The sequence below is a fragment of the Stegodyphus dumicola genome, chromosome 3 (assembly GCF_044657685.1).
Source record: "Stegodyphus dumicola isolate Sdum_Otavi_A_Nest chromosome 3, ASM4465768v1".
NCBI classification, from domain to species: Eukaryota; Metazoa; Arthropoda; class Arachnida; order Araneae; family Eresidae; genus Stegodyphus; species Stegodyphus dumicola.
Window position 1 is genome coordinate 52,849,451 of NC_140770.1, and position 16,372 is coordinate 52,865,822.

A 16,372-nucleotide genomic window follows, 5' to 3' on the forward strand; every position below is an offset into this window, starting at 1 on the left:
CCATTATTATTCAATCTAAGAATATATTGAAATAATAGATTTACAATTTTTCTGCAGAAAACTAAATTAAATATTTAGAATATTTCATATATTTGAAAAATAAATCTCTATAAAGAAGAGAACTTTCACATGAGATTAAAAAAAAATAGCAAATGTCAAAGTAAAAATGAAAAAAAAAAAAAATGTCATATCAACGTAATCAGATGTTGTCAGGATGTTAACCCCTGAACGCTTGTCAGAAACGAAACACTTGTACACGTGTTGGATGTTTACGTTCTTAACCTTAGTATAGCGAATAGAGGTTTATATAATATTTGATAAAGAATTGAAAGCTAGTGTTTTCTTAAATAATAATATCATTATTAGTTAATTGTATTATTAACATTATCTGTTTTTTCATTAACATAACATGCCAGGATTTTAAAAGAGTTCTTAATTTGTTAGGTTTCTAATGAAATTCCAAATATATCATAAGTATGATCTGAATCGCGTAGCTGTTTATGCAGTGGTTTTTGAAATAAGTGCAATTTCATTTTTTTTTTGTTCAAAATAGTTTCGATTTAATTAATTATTTAATTACGCTGCGATATTCGTTTCTCAATATTTTTATTTTCGTGTATCATAATTTTAATACGTTTTTCATACTAACCAATGAATGAAGTAGAAAGGAAATAGAAATCCTACTCTTTACAATTACAATGCACTTTTGAGTTTCTTCAGTCCCACTCCACCCATTTTTTGTATCACATAACTTATTTTACAGATATGATAATAGCAAGATTATTTAAAAAAAATTATTAATTAATTTCTCCACCTAAGTAACACTTATCGTATGCAAACTATTTCTAGGAAATACTATTGCGGACAGAATTTTTTTTTTCTACTGTTAGTTATACCAGATATAAAAATATGAAAGGGGTAAAGTGCAGAATCGCCCACTTGTTTGTTGGGCGCTGTTTACAAGAGTAAGAAGAATTGGATTTTTGTCAATTTTCTTTGACTTTTTAAGTGAAAATAGGTTGATGTGTACATGGATAAAGTTGAGTGAGTGCGCAATGCCATTTTTGTGCAATTCTGGGATGTTTTTGTAAGTGAAAACAGGCCGATGTGTACATGGATACCGAGTATATGCAATTCTTAAAAACGCACCAAGCAGTGGCTGATTCTGCACTTTCCCCTATAAAAGAATAAGTCAGAAAGAAAACGATTAATCTGTAATTTATTTTACTGGTGAAAATTTTTTGATCTACTTAAGAGATTAAAAATATTAATGAAAAATATAAATTATTATTGCTCAGTCATGGTTTAATTTCTAAAATTAGAAGTTCCAGATCCCTCTAGAAGCCATCAGAAAAGGTGAGGAAAGTAAATAACTGAAATAAACAAAATAAAATTAAATGTCAAGAGGTGAAGAAAAAATAAAAGAAAAAAATTGAACAGTTCATTAAAAAAAAAAAAAGCAAGTTCATCTTATATAGTAAATTTGAGAATTATAATTTTACTTAAAACTGAGGAATACTGGAGCGGGGCTGTGATTGAATTTAGGCTCTGTACCAGTCTCATTCTCAGTATTAAAACGCAGCACTGCTAAGGCCATACAGATGGCTGCCAGAGGCACTATGTGTCGTATAGCATCAAATATAACAAAAAATGGGTTGAAATAAGCTGTTTTCCTGATGCTAATAATGTGTTAAGGGCCGTTCCCACTAGGGTTTATCTGAGCTAACGAACACAATTGACATAGCCGACCCATATCTAAAACCAGTTTTTCCCGTAGGGCAGCAAGTTGAAAAATATGCACTGCAGGCACAGAGGAGCTAGTCAACACATGGAACTGACTCTGTTAGCTCAGATAAACAACAGTGGGAATGGCTCTTTAAAGTCATTAAAGATATCTTCTGTCCACTGTTAGAGAAATATTTTCATCTGGAACTGATGAAAAAGCAGAAATGAAAACAAATGGCAAAATTCTACATTTTATACATGTTAATATTTATCAATACCTAATAAAGGTAAAATTTTGTTAGTAATTAATTTATCAGTTAGTATCTTTGCTTCTCTTAATAATGGAACATTTTCCTGGCAGATAACAGCTTAAAATATTTTGTAATAAAAAGTACCTGTTTCATCCAGCTAAGCATTGACCAAAGTGCACAACTTGCTATTGTGTTGATTATACAAAATTTTGGTTAATCTTTGGATTATGGTAACTTGGCAAAACTTTGGCGACCAACCCTGCTACAGCAACCTGTTAGCTTTGTTTTGGACGCCATTTTGTTTTCACGAAGTAAAGTCATGTTTTTTTTTTTTTACTCAACATTTTTCCCAACAATCTGCTAGTCGAATTACGCTTATACTAGAACTTTTATGGAATAAAAATGCTTAATCATGAAGATTAGGTGCGAAATTGGGAGAAAGTGCACAATCGCAAACTGCTTGCCACGTTTTTAAGAATTGCACATACACGGTATCATCCATGTACACGTTGACCTATTTTCACTTTAAAAAACATCCCAGAATTGCACAAAAATGGCATTGCGCACACTCTTGACTTTATCCACGTATACTGCTAAAGTCCTAGCTAGTAACCTTTATCGCCTTACCAAAATGTCGCCAAACTACCTGTTACCATATTCCAAAGATTAGCTAAAATTTTTTATGCATTTCTATCAAATCTCTACACAGTTAATTAGAATGATCTCACTAACTTTTACTATTTTGATAGATTATATGCTATTTTTATTTTATAGGATTTTAGCTAGCATACTTTATTTATTATGTGATCAGAATTTTAAAACCCAGCATTTGTTATAATTTTAAGAGGAAACACTTTTGACCTTAAAATGGATCTGTGTATGAATACCACAGATTTGCAATAGATTATATATAAAAAGATTTTAAAAAAATGCATGTAATTTCACAGAAATAGTTTAAGTACTTAAAATAATTAGTTGTTATTATTATTGCCCTTTGAAAGCATAATTCTTCATACATTTTTCTAAATGATGAGTCCATTATTCTCACTTATAAATATTTTCTTTAGTTATTTAGTTGCTTCTGGGCTATCTTTTTAACTTCACCACCTTGGTCTTCATAACATTTTCCATGTGCAGGAATTTTAATGAAAGTTAGAGAATTCAGCTAGTTCACTAAGAATATAGTGGAGCTCGTCTTAGATTTATTATCATAGTTTCAGTGGACTTAAATGTGAGTATTACAAACAGTAAGTGTATCTTGTTAATTTAGCAGTATGATGAATATAACATGATGTAAGCAAAATGGTTTTTTAACTTTTAATTCCAAAAACTACAATGCAAGCACTTCTGTTATATAACTTTATTCCTGCAAAAAACTGTAATTTGAAAAATCTGGAGTCTAAATGTCTTTTAAATACACTGATATTGTCTTTTTTTATTGTATTTTTCAAATTTACATTCTTTTGTCAGACTGTTGCATTGATTCCAAAAATCTGTGTGGATATTTTAAGTTATTCTCAATTTCAAACTATCAGTTTTTTGAACTTGTATTTTTCATTTCATACTGGCTTTTTAAATTTGGATGTTGTACACTATAAATAGAATTCTTTTGCTTTTGCTGCAGTGTTACATATTTTCAAAAGAAATTTTAAAATTTCTGAATTTATGTACATTCAGAGCATGCTAGGAAATTACTACTGATAGAGAAAATTAAAGGATTAATCATAACTATCAATTTAGCATTAGTAATATGTGGGGCTAATTTTTTTTAATTAGAAGTACCAGAACCTTATGAAAAATCTCAATGATTGAAGAGCCCTGTGTCTAGTGGTGTAAATATTTCCATTAAGTATCTGCAGCTGAATACAAATTTGGACTTCTGCACACGAGATAGTGCATGAAATATGCAGATTAAGGGCTCAATAAACACATGTTGGAATTAAAGCATGTATTTTTATTTAAAGTTAATGTGGGTTCTTAATATTTATTAATTATAACTCAAAAGCAACATTTAAGTGAAGTGCAAAAAGTAGTAGTTCATTGGTAGACTCAGAGAGAAACAAACACAAATGGAGATCTGAAAATCCTTGAAAGTGCTGTATCAAAAGTTTGTAATTGCTTTTTAAACCATGAATCAAATAGTAGACAGCGTGCTCAAGAGTGGCCAGCAACAGCTCCATCCAAAGAGTATTTTCTGCATTCTTCATAGCTTGAAGAGATTATGAAGCAACTAGTTGGTTTTAGATCTTCAGGTTGTTACAAGAACTCTAATGAGCCATTATACTGTTGCATGAAGACTTCATGAAATTGGGCTTTATGCAAGAACAGTCAAGTTTGTGTCTTGTTCCCCTTCATCTTCTAAAAGAACCCATATAAGCTGGTATCATCGTCATATTTAATGGGGCTGTGTACTGTTTTCTGATATGTCTAGATATAGCCTGAGCTGCAATATACATACTAGATATGTTTTGACCTGGAAAGAGCAAGAAACTTGCAACTTATTTATGAAAGATCCTGTTTCTGTGGAAGAGGTTTCTATGTTTAGGATGGCTTCATTAAAAATAGCAGCAATATATCTTTTTAAGCAGTATATCTTTTGATGAATGTTCTGTAATCATTTACAGGTGCATAGTCGGGGAAGCCCACATAAGTCTGTTTAAGAATTAAGTTGTTGGCCCAGATTTTTTGCTAATAGTTGATAATGCTTATCTATATCTAACAGCTCTGCTATTAGAATGCTTGGAAACCAAAGATATAATTCAAATACACTGTTGTGCTTATTCACTAGGCTTGAACCTAAATAACCATAAGTAGGAGGCCTTGGCAAACATAGGACTGTATGTTAAATAATAATTGTTTTTAATCTCTCTATATATATAACAGTTAAATTTTATTTCTGTCAATATCTTTCAATTTTGCTAAGTAAGACTGACTGAAGTCAAAGGAATCTAGAGGATAATGTTGCCTGTGTAGTCTCCAAATTAAAATTTAATTGAACTTACAAGAAAAATGTTAGGAAGTCAACTTGCGTTGCTGCAACCTTCATCTCGTATTCCGCATAAACTTCAAAAAAACTATTTAGCATGACTGTATTTTTTTTTTACTGCTGGTACTTCTAGAGCATCTTATAAAAATTAGAAATATGAAGCTTAAATTTTCATTGGGAGTGTTTGCATGCCATATTTAATCTGTGCACAAATCTAAACAAAAAAAAATGGAATATCAAAAATTGTATTCTCTCAATTTGTATGTCTTCTGTTGCCTCAGATCTATGTTATAATTAAACATAATTAATTACAAAATTAAAAATAAATTATTATTACAAAATTATGCTTTGAGGAAATTTTTTAGACATGTTTAGACACATTTTCATTTTTTAATCTACAAAATAAAGTGAATTATTATTTACTTTATTACTCCTTTGATTGCCTGCTGATGTAATTATATATTGATATTATAATGATGTAATATATATATAAGTTACCAGAATACTGTATTGTATTCTGGAATAAAAAGAAAGTGTGATGTATGTAATAAGATATTGAATCTCTCATACCTATTTGTACTTCATAATTATTTTATTTGAATTAAAGCTTGCCTAGAAATTTTATATGTTTAGTTCCACAAGTATGCTCATCTAATACATAGATAAATCCTTTTAAATTGAAGAAAAAAGTTGAAATATTTATGTAAAAATAAGGCTAATAATTTGCTTTACATTCACTACTGAAAATTAATCTTTATATGTAGTATATTTATTTCTTTCTCTTTTAGTTCTTGCCATGGAATCCAAACTAGAACATCAACCAAGTAAAAAATTTAAATCTTGCCACTGGAGCCTAGGTTTGAAAGCATCAATTCAGGATCCTAATCTTTTAGTGGAATCTGATGAATTAATTACTATAATTAAGGATAAATATCCAAAAGTAATTAATATATACATCTTTTGTTGTCGTAATTGCTTTAAAATAGTTTATTCTTCCACCAGTTTTTATTTTCTGAAAGAGATCTCATTAATTAATTGGAATATAGGTCTGAAATTTTTTGAAAGTTATTAAAAATGTATTAATTATTTCATTAATACATATTAAATATTCAATTATTATTTAATTTTTATATAAATTATTTTTAATTATTTCATGATGAAATATGTGTTTTCTTCTGCTTTGAAGATTTGAAATATTAACAATTATGAACAGGAAAGTTAATTTTAATTCATTAGGTATAAGAGGATGTTATTGTGTTTGCCATAAAGGCTGCTAGTCAGTATTATACATTATTAAATGTTTGGGACTAATATGCTTTCCTGTGTTTTCTTATTGTTAATTTTTGTTTAACTGATCTATTGATAAGTGGTCCATTCTTCTCATGGATGCACATTCAGAATGCACAAGTGCATTATGAGAAGAATGGATTTGGAAGGAAGTAGATAATGTGCCTGAAATAAAGGAATTTACAAAAGTTCCAAATATAAATACTTTTTATCTTGCCCAAAATAGATGCTAATAAAAACTCATTAGCTGTTTTTGAAGAAGTACTGAATATGGATGTTTGGAAAACCTTATCAGCTGAAACAGTAGATAGCAAAACAAGAAATAAATAACATTTTCACGATAAAAAAAAGAGATACGGAATGGTTTCATATAACTATTTATGATTCATGTAAGAACTGTTTATGATTATTTTTATAATTGTTTATTTGATACTATTATTCTGTTATGGTGAGAAGGGTAAATGATATAAACAAGTTAATTTTGTGAATTATTTTTGTTCTCATGCCTGATTCCAAGCATAGGCAACATACACAATTGCCTAGGGTTCCAGCTAAGTAGTTCTCACCAGTGACAACGAATTAAAAATATATTTATGGCACGGAGTTTAAATGGCAAATGCATAGGGGTACAGCAAGACACCATTTGAAGTTGAATGTAGTTGGAATGCTTTTGCATTCTCTTTTTTAGAATAATTGAATTTATCAAATATTTTATTGTCATAAAAAAGATTTTTTATTTACATTTTTATGTGGTAATAAATTTATTTTTATAATTTTAGGCCAGGCATCATTACCTTGTGTTACCAAAAGACAATATCCCGAATTTAAAGGCATTAACAAAGGATCATGTTGCTCTGTTAGAGCATATGCATCGAAAGGCTGAGGATCTCGTTAACAGGTTCAATTTTTTTTCCCCTTTTAAGACTGCAATTTCCAAAATTTCTTGTTTGTTTGGAATGTATTTTTATGGTCTCAATATGGAATGTTTTGTAAATATTAAATATTATATGCACTAGCTTGATTAAAGAAATTATACTAATAAAAGTCACATACATGGTTTCTCTGAAAAAAAGTTTTAAAATTTAGTTATCATCAAATTAACAGAGAAAGTTTTGACACGGCTCATATGAATCTGTGACATATGATCATAGACACATACAATCATATGAATCTATGATCATATGACCTAGGCTGTCAGTGCCATTTTGAAATTGCCTAGAATAAAAAAGAAGCAAGCCCATTATGCCAAATACATTGGTTATTATTTCTTTATGGGTAAACATATCAAAAAAGTCACCGCTCTTCTGAAAAAATCTTAATTTATATTAGGTATTATAAACCTCTTTCTACATTTAAACATTAAAAACTTAATTGAAAATGACCACTCTTGAGTTGCTACCCATAATCCATGCACCTGGATGCAGTTGTGCGTTTTTATGTAATATATTGTTACGTTTTTTCTCTGACACCAGTTGTTACGTTATTTTCTTCCTTCACATTCATATGGGGTTCGCAGATTTGGAGTGAATAATGATGACAGCACTTGATAGAATATCGAAACACACTTTATTTAGCCAATATTAATCAGGACAGCTCCAAAATCACATTGAACAGTCTTCAAAGAACTACTGTACAGACGCTGACACAATCAGAGACACAGCCTTCACACTATCAGGGTATAACGGTGGAGACAGCTTCACTGCAAAGCATCAGAGTCCCGACTCTGCATGGTTGTTCTCGGAACTCCACGTACTCTCTAGACTCTCCACGTTACAACTCATGATGCACTCGATGACACAGCACAGCTCCTGACTCTTCGGTTCAGTCATTCCCGGAGCTTAACACACTCTCTCGACGATGCACTAACCACAATACACTTAAGAGACTCTTCGATGCACTCGACAACCCACTTGGCACTCGCTGCCCAGCTGTCAACTCCATCGACTCCGCACAGACTGACTAACTCGAGACGAACTATCTCGCACTCTAGACGAGGCACACTGTCTGACTGACTGCGGACCAGGAGGGTTTATATAGCTTTCGGCTTGTGTTCGAGAACATTCTGGGCTAAACAGGTAAGAATTCGTTCCAGAAGGTTCTCCACCCATCCATGGCATATCGCCAATTTTGTTGCCAACTGTTGCCAAATGTGGCAACCTGCCTTCCCTTGCCATTTTATGGCAACCCTAAAACTGCTTTGCGGGGATGCCATCTTACCGCGCCTGTTTATTTCGTAACAATATATAAGGGGTGACATAGGATCTGAGCCAAAGAGATACAAATCGTCATAGATGAACAGAACTATATGGGTAATGCACCATAAGCATGAGTACATGTGTAAAGAAATTACCCACATACATACACAAATATATATTTAAAAAAATCTTCTGTAAGAAGACTTTTGTTAAAAATTGAAAGTTGGGTTTCTAATAAAATAAAGTACTGAAACCTTTTTTTTAACCAATCCTTTCCAGAACTTCTTTTTCTCTTTCTGTTTGGCTTTCCTGTATTAGCTTTTGATGCACACAGAAAACATTCAGGTGAATCTTTATCGTTGGTTGGCACAATCAAGTTTTTATTTTACATAAGGCACTGAGAGTGGGTGCTCAATAATACTCTTGGTATATAATTGTGACAAATATGAAATTAAAAGATCAGTACTTATTTATCGGCAAAAGTGGGGGGAGGGGTGTTTTTCTCATCACCTCTTCCACTGCACTGTCAGTTTCTTCGTAGTATTTTTCTTTCCATTCTTCTGTATCTAAAATTTGTGTTGGAGGCCAAAGTTCTATCTCACTGTCAAAAATTTCTTTTTTGTAATATATGTAAATTCTTTAACTGACATATTTAGAATACATAATAATGGTTACTGTACTAGTAAAGAAAGTCTGGGTAAATTATCATTGGAAAATCTATTTTCCAGTGATGATATCAAAGATATTATAAAAAATTGTTATTGATCCTTTCCAAGTCTCATCACTTCTTAATGCTGAAGGGTTTACATAATGTAGTTCTAGCAATGGACTCATTTTTTAAGTAGTTCTTTGTAATATTTCTACTGCTTTGTGCCACTCATTTTGAGATATAGTTTTTATAGACTTTTTTTGTACATGCTTTGGTTGCATGTGAATGTCTTTGAATGATATTCGGATACCTAGCTATGATTTGGGAGCAACAGGAAAAAGAATGTAGTGTAAACATAATATTTCTTTCAGATGTTTTGAATGTATAAACTAAGGTGCAAAGCTGTGTAGTCGCTGATGCCTAAATTTTTATTTTTACTTAAAAAACCGTAATTTTGATCAGATATCTGGCAGAGTTTTATAATTTTCTTCTTTAAACTTATGTTGATTATTGATGAATGTGCTACTCATCTTCTCAAAATCACAGCATCCCTAGATAGAGATAATGCTTGAATCATTATCATGTGACACTGATAGATGCATAACTTTATGTAGAGAGATAGAAACAGTTGTCTTCATACCTTCTTTATTTTCACTTTCACCATTATTTTGTCATTCTTTCTTCTCCTTCATTTTTTAAATATGAGAACAAAATAAATTATTCATTTTAAAATTAATGTTATAAGTCATATTACAGATCTTCTGTCATTTTCATATGACAGAATTAAAGAATGTACTAAATTTGATAAACATTCCTTAAAAGCATTTAAAAATGCTGCAGAAAATGCACAGATATATATGTTAATTGAATCAATGAATCACTGTATCATGTGTAAAATAATTTTGAGTCTAATAAGTTTCAAAGTTATCTGAAAGGAATATTACAGTTAGTCACAAAATCAGTCACAAAATCTTAAAAAACTTCTCTTCAATTTTTTTTTTTTTTTTTAAATTTAGATTTATTTCTAACTCTGAAAAGCACCTAATCAGCCTAAACTTCTATAAATCACCAAACAACGCTTTATACTGATTACCCAAAGACTAAAGCAAGGAATCTTTCCTGACTTTTGAATCACCCTATATTTTCTAGTAGTACACAGTTTCAGACTGTGAAGAAACAAACTATATAATTAATTGCTGTAACATCGTAAATTATCCTAAAAATATGATCTATTATAATTTTAAAGAATGAGGCTGTAACCCATATCTAGATAATTTTTTTATAATTTCTGAGCATTTTTTTTTAATATATTAAGTTTGAACATAAAACTTTTCATAAGTATTCAATATGTTGTGGTAGATGTTTAAAATTGCTTATCATATTCATAGTAACCCTAACAGTTTTCTTTTGAGTCTGTATGGCTGCAATCAAATTTTTGAGTATTTTAATTTTTTTTTTTTTTTTTTTTTTTTTTTTTTTCTTCCACTTTTAAGAAATTTTTAAAGGTTTTTCATTCTTGATTATTTCAAATTCATAGCAGGTTTTCAATTACACTATTATGACAAAGTTTTTTGGGATATTAATTCATAAACATTGTGTTATTTTTTAGGATTGATAGTCAAAGTAAATTTAGAATTGGATACCATGCTGTTCCAAGTATGAGGTAATTACTTATGTTTTCCTTATTTAATAGTGAGTATTTTTTTTATTCTTAATATATTTATCCTTTATTCAGTATCTTTTTTCATTCTTTAGCCATCTCCATCTTCATGTCATAAGTCAAGATTTTGATAGTCCATGCTTAAAAACCAAAGTTCACTGGAATTCTTTCACTACACGATATTTTATAGAGTCTAAAGGTATGTACATTTTGGTGTTTTTCCTTTGTGCACCTGCCAAGCATTTTGATGGTACTGTTGTAATAACATGCATATGTGTGTTTAATTATTCTTGTTTACAGACATGATGATAGTCGCCAGATGATGATGATGATGATGCTGTTGGCTTTTGGCGTGTGTTTGGCTTCTCTTTCATAGGGCCAAAATGCGTGGCAGGTGCTAATGGAAAAGTACCAACAATTTTTGTTCTTTAATAATAGTCACATGTACAACATAATATATGGATGCTGCCTGAGGAGCTGCAAGTTTAAAGGCTTATAATTTGGCAGTTATTATTAGATTTAAGATGTTGGTGTACTTGAAGTTACTTGCACTACACAGGTATTCTGTTAAGATGGCCTTGCGCACATGAAATGTAATATATTTCCCTTGCCTTCTGTTATCAGAACCTTCTTGTCAATAAAAACAACTTTTCATGATATTTTTAATTAAACTTATTAATTAGCAGTGAGGTATTTTAATGTTAAAATTTAAACTATTTTAGGTATAATGCTATGAAAATGTTGTTGTACTTCAGAATACCATAGAAATCTTGCTTTCTAATTAAAGGGATCTTCATTATATTAAAGGTACACTGTGCAGAAAAAAAGGGGGACAGTTTTATATCTCATTTTACTGGGTCGATTGACAAAATTCAAATTGCATTTTTCATGTCTCGAAAGCGCGACTAAGGATATATATTAGATTTATATATAGCATTGTTCTAACATAGGTATTTTGTTACAAAATTGGACTTTTTCTGAAATAACATACCAGTTTTTTCCCATATTTCGATTCTATGATTCAAATTATGACTAGATATTAAATTTTCTAAAATTTATGGAAAAATTCAAAAATTTATCTTAGCGCAATTTTTTCAGTTTGCAGCAAGAATAATTCACTTGGTGAACTTCTTAATATATGACAACCAGTTTTCCTTTCCATTCCATTTTGCCGGAGTGGAAAAAAAAGGCACCTCATTCCTACTTTTTTACATTGTGCATGAGCGGAAAAAAAGGCACCTTATTCCTACTTTTTTACATTGTGCATGAGCGGAAAAAAGTGACATCATTCCTACTTTCAAATAATTTTAACAAAGTGCCTAAACCATATTTGATGTTTTATCACTTTCAACAAATATGCCAAATTTCAAAACGCGCCAATATATATAAATTCACGTAAATCTTCGGAAATTTGGAATAAAGAACTGTAATTTTTTGCAGGTATGCTTAGAAATACATTTATTTTAAGGTGATGGTAAAAATTGTATAGATTATAATTCAAAATATTTTTTAGAAAATTTAAAAAAATTATTTAAAAATACAAATTTTAATAATAAATCATAAAAAAGGTGAATTTTATTTGGAATGAACCTGAATTTCGAAATGTGAAAGGAAGAATCAAATAAGTTTAATAAAGAAAGAGAGATTAATAAATATATACCAACTGAATTAACATTGAGGAGCTAAAACATTGAGAGCTAATTTTTTAAAAACTACTTTTGCGATTTTTACAAAACTTGGTAGTTTGGTGTAATTTGAGGCATAGAATGGAAATATGGAAAAAAAAATTGGTATGTTATTTCAGAATAAGTCCCAATTTTTGTTAAAATACCTATATTAGAACAATGCTATATATAAATTTAATACATATCTGAAGGTGCACTTTCAAGAGATAAAAAAACACAAGTTGAATTTCGTCAATCGGCCCACTAGTACGGGAGATATAAAACTGTCCCCCCCCCCTTTTTTTGCATGGTGTACCTTGCCTTAGTATGAAAGAGCATCTATGGAGAACAGCAGCTGCACCAATCTCTCATGGCTCTGAAAGAATTTGGCTCATTCAACAACAGGAAGTACCCTCGTATTATGCTGTAAGGAACTAGAAAGAGAATGGATCGTTTGTTCTAAATGTTTTCACTTAATATTACAATCAAAATTATCAGTCTATCTTAAAAAAGTTCAAGTATGATTTTTGTTATAAATTATGAAATATTCCTTAATATAATATTATGCCTAAAGTACTAGATTGTTACTAGTTACACTTTACTAGCTTAAAATCACAGCTGTGTTGATGATAGGACAAGTAAAGCTCATTCCTCGGTGAAAAAAACGGCAAAGAGTACAAAATTAAAATGTAATAAAATAGCTAGTACAATAAACGCTAGAATATCTGGAAACTCAGGAAATGCTGAAAGCCGGATATTTGGATTGTTGAGCTTATAAAAAGTACATTTTCAAATTTTCCAGAAAAGCTAAATAAATAGAAGAATAAATTTAAATCTAAAATTATAAAATTAGATGTCTGATTTATTATTAGCTTGAATAACAAAAGCTTGCTTTTAATATTATGTAAGATTTTTTTAATGCATTTCAAATGTAAAGCTAGTATATTTTCATAGGTCTTGAACATATGAAAACACCTTATCTAATTATGAAATCCCATTGACCATGAAACCCCAAACTTGTGCCAATCATTCTGGCAGAAGTTTTAGAAAAACTGATTGCTCTTTATTTAGTTCATCAGCTCAGCCAAAAGATAAATTTACAGATATAGCATGTAAAATACTGTAAGATCCACATCGCATCACCATTGTTCATCTATTTTCAAATGAAGTCACATACCATGCTTAAATGATACTTTTCTTGATGCTAGGATCCCATTAGTTTCAAAATAACTCACTGCATGCTGTTCTATTTAAAGCAGGTCCCAAATTTTAATAATGTTTTGAAAGCAAGCGGACAAAAATAAATAGCAATAAAGTTAGTCCCTCTTAATGAAACTAAATCAGCTTATTAAGAGTTTATCATATTTACATAAATAACTTCACTAGAAATGGTAGTTGATGCCATCTAATTGAAAAAGAGGAAAGTAATAAGAACAGTATGAGTTGGTAAGTTTTTAATTGCAGTGGCACTATCTATTTACACAGAGAGATCTGTTTGTTATGGATCTTGTTTGTCAATAGCTGGCACCATGAGCAGAAGTTGATATGCCATGCTGTTGTGTTATTAATAGAGTGAACTTGCATTGTCTAAGAGCTTCATATAGTGCTTCAAAGTATCAAGCTTAAAAGCATGTTCCTATCTAACAGTCCATGAGATGTCATGGACTGTGTGCATGCTTCAACAAGTCTGAGAAGGCTAATACACAATGCAGTCACGCAGCAACTTGACATCTCAGTTAATAAGCCTTGCAAAGATAAAATTTTAAATTTTATGCAAAGTGAATGACTGGAGGTAAAAAGCAGTAGCTGAGTTTGAAAAAGATGTATGAAGGCTTGGAAGCATGGAAACCATAATTTCTAATGCCATGAAGGAATCCATTTCAGATTTAATCTAACATGCTAAAAAAGGATGATATCCATGAATTTACAATCTTAAACAGGAAGAGTAATGCATCATGTCAAAAAAGTTGGAATCCATTAATATTTTTATCTAATGTAATGATTTATTTATGCCGTATGCTGTTTTAATTATTATAGGCACCAGTAGCTAGTCATTAACTGAAAGTTCTTTTTAATTTTCAAGTACTAATACCAAGCAAAACTAGACTGCTCATATGTTAGTTTTTTTTTTTTTTTTTTTTTTTTTTTGAGAAAAATTTCAGATGTCTCATTATATGTATGTTAATTTTTAAACTACCAAATTTTTCTTCTGTTAAGACACCATGTAAAAATAAATACTAGTACAATCCTGTGTTCAATGTATATAATATATATATAGAGAGAGAGAGAATTTCATAGACAGATATGTTTTGCATCATAATGTTTTGTTAGCAAAAAATATGAAACATGTGAAAAATATATACACAGCTTTGATAATTGTGTTAGCTTATTTAAATAAAAAATTTTGTTAATTCTTGACAGGAGCAAATTTAGGTATAATTTGTTGACTTAAAAAATCATCTTTTAATCGATGCAAATTATTTTGAAACATTTGCAACAACGTACACAATTTGTGTGCTAACAATGACATAAGGTGTGATGCATTTCTGAGTTGTATAAAGTGTATCTGGTTATAGTTTTAGGATTATTGGAGCAATTGTAATATTTTTCCCTCTGTTGCTTCTTTTTATATTATAAAATTATTTTTTAGATATCATTAAACAACTCAAAACTGAAGGTTCTGTGCAGTTAGTAGATCCAGAAACTGCAAAGGAATTGCTAAAGCAACCTCTAAGGTGCAAATTCTTTTATTATCCATTCCATATGTTTCAGAATGTTTTAAATTTGAATCTTTATTTTTGTGCCTGGTAGTTGAAGCAAATTATTAAATTTTATTTTTATTCTTTCAGATGCCACATATGTCGTAAAGAATTACCAACCATTCCAAAGTTAAAAGATCACGTATTAGTTCATGTCAATAAAAGACTTTGTGACTCATAAATTAATGTATAGCATGATAAATTACAACTATTACTGCAACAGTTGTTGAGAAAGCATGAAGCATTTATTTAATTAATAAAACCATTTCTTTTCTGCAGTTGTAATTACTGTTTGAATCTATATGATTAATACATTTCATTAATAATTTTTCGGTATATGTAACTGATACAAAAGTTAAAACTGCTGAGAATACTAAAATTTGCTGATATGTATCTTCATGTAACAGCTTTGCGGTGACTATTTATATTTCTCAACATCATTCTTTTTTGTCATAACTTTTAAAGTAATGCTGGTAATTTTTATGTAAAACAATTTTGAATTTCCTAGATTTTTTTTCCAAAGTGGTGCATGCTTGGAATGAGCTTTATTTGTTAAAATGAATTCAAAGGCTCAGAGTAGCAAAATTCTGGCACAAGACGTATTTATAACTGCTGCATTGAAAATGCTCCACTGTGAACAGTCATGTTATATGGTTTGGTGCTGAAAGTTACTGAATTTTGTATTCCTTAAAAATATGTTGAGGATTTGCCTAAACCTGCTAATTAAGCAAATCCATTATCTTTATGATCATTTATATATAATTTATTAATAATGTTTTTAGTTACGAGGGGAAGTCAAATGAAAACCATAATTATGTTTTTAAATATTACTTATTGGTCACACAGGGTACAGAAGTAAATCACTTTTCAACATAGTCCCCTCCTCGTTCAATGCAAGTTCGCCAGCGCTTCAGAAGAGCCTGAATACCTGCAAAAAAAAGCGACGGCGCAACCACTCGTGCACCGCGTTGTGTGCGTTTTCATCATAGTGGAACTTCCTGCCGCCCATTGCTTCTTTGAGCGGACCAAACAGATGGAAATCGCTCGGTGCGAGGTCTGGCAAGTAAGGGGGATGTGGGAGGCATTCAAATTTCAGGTCTGTAATGGTCGCAACCATTGCACGTGCCATATGGGGCCGTGCATTGTCATGTTGCAGCAGCACACTGGCTGACAGCAATCCACATCGTTTCATTTTG

At 30.5% G+C, this 16,372-nt stretch overlaps 1 protein-coding gene across 2 annotated transcripts; it reads left to right on the forward strand.

Annotated features, from left to right (window-relative positions):
• The first annotated feature begins 166 nt into the window (after window positions 1-166).
• On the forward strand, window positions 167-15,454 carry Aptx (aprataxin). 2 transcript variants are annotated; one of them, XM_035362306.2, is made up of 8 exons: window positions 167-301; window positions 3,044-3,207; window positions 5,751-5,902; window positions 7,029-7,147; window positions 10,703-10,756; window positions 10,849-10,952; window positions 15,068-15,152; window positions 15,267-15,454. In XM_035362306.2, exons 3-8 carry the CDS (start codon window positions 5,759-5,761, stop codon window positions 15,355-15,357), a joined length of 597 nt encoding a protein of 198 aa, XP_035218197.1. In that variant the 5' UTR covers window positions 167-301; window positions 3,044-3,207; window positions 5,751-5,758; the 3' UTR covers window positions 15,358-15,454. The 2 variants fall into 2 exon arrangements, with proteins under 2 accessions (XP_035218197.1, XP_085669015.1); XM_085812889.1 differs by having other exon boundaries at window positions 205-331.
• Window positions 15,455-16,372: the final 918 nt, after the last annotated feature.

Excerpts from the sequence above, each read along its gene's own strand:
- Aptx (XM_035362306.2), top strand. The coding sequence starts at position 5,759 with ATGGAATCCAAACTAGAACATCAACCAAGTAAAAAATTTAAATCTTGC. Across the intron at positions 5,903-7,028 it reads TTAAGGATAAATATCCAAAA|GCCAGGCATCATTACCTTGT; the intron begins GTAATTAATATA and ends TTATAATTTTAG. Across the intron at positions 7,148-10,702 it reads GCTGAGGATCTCGTTAACAG|GATTGATAGTCAAAGTAAAT; the intron begins GTTCAATTTTTT and ends GTTATTTTTTAG.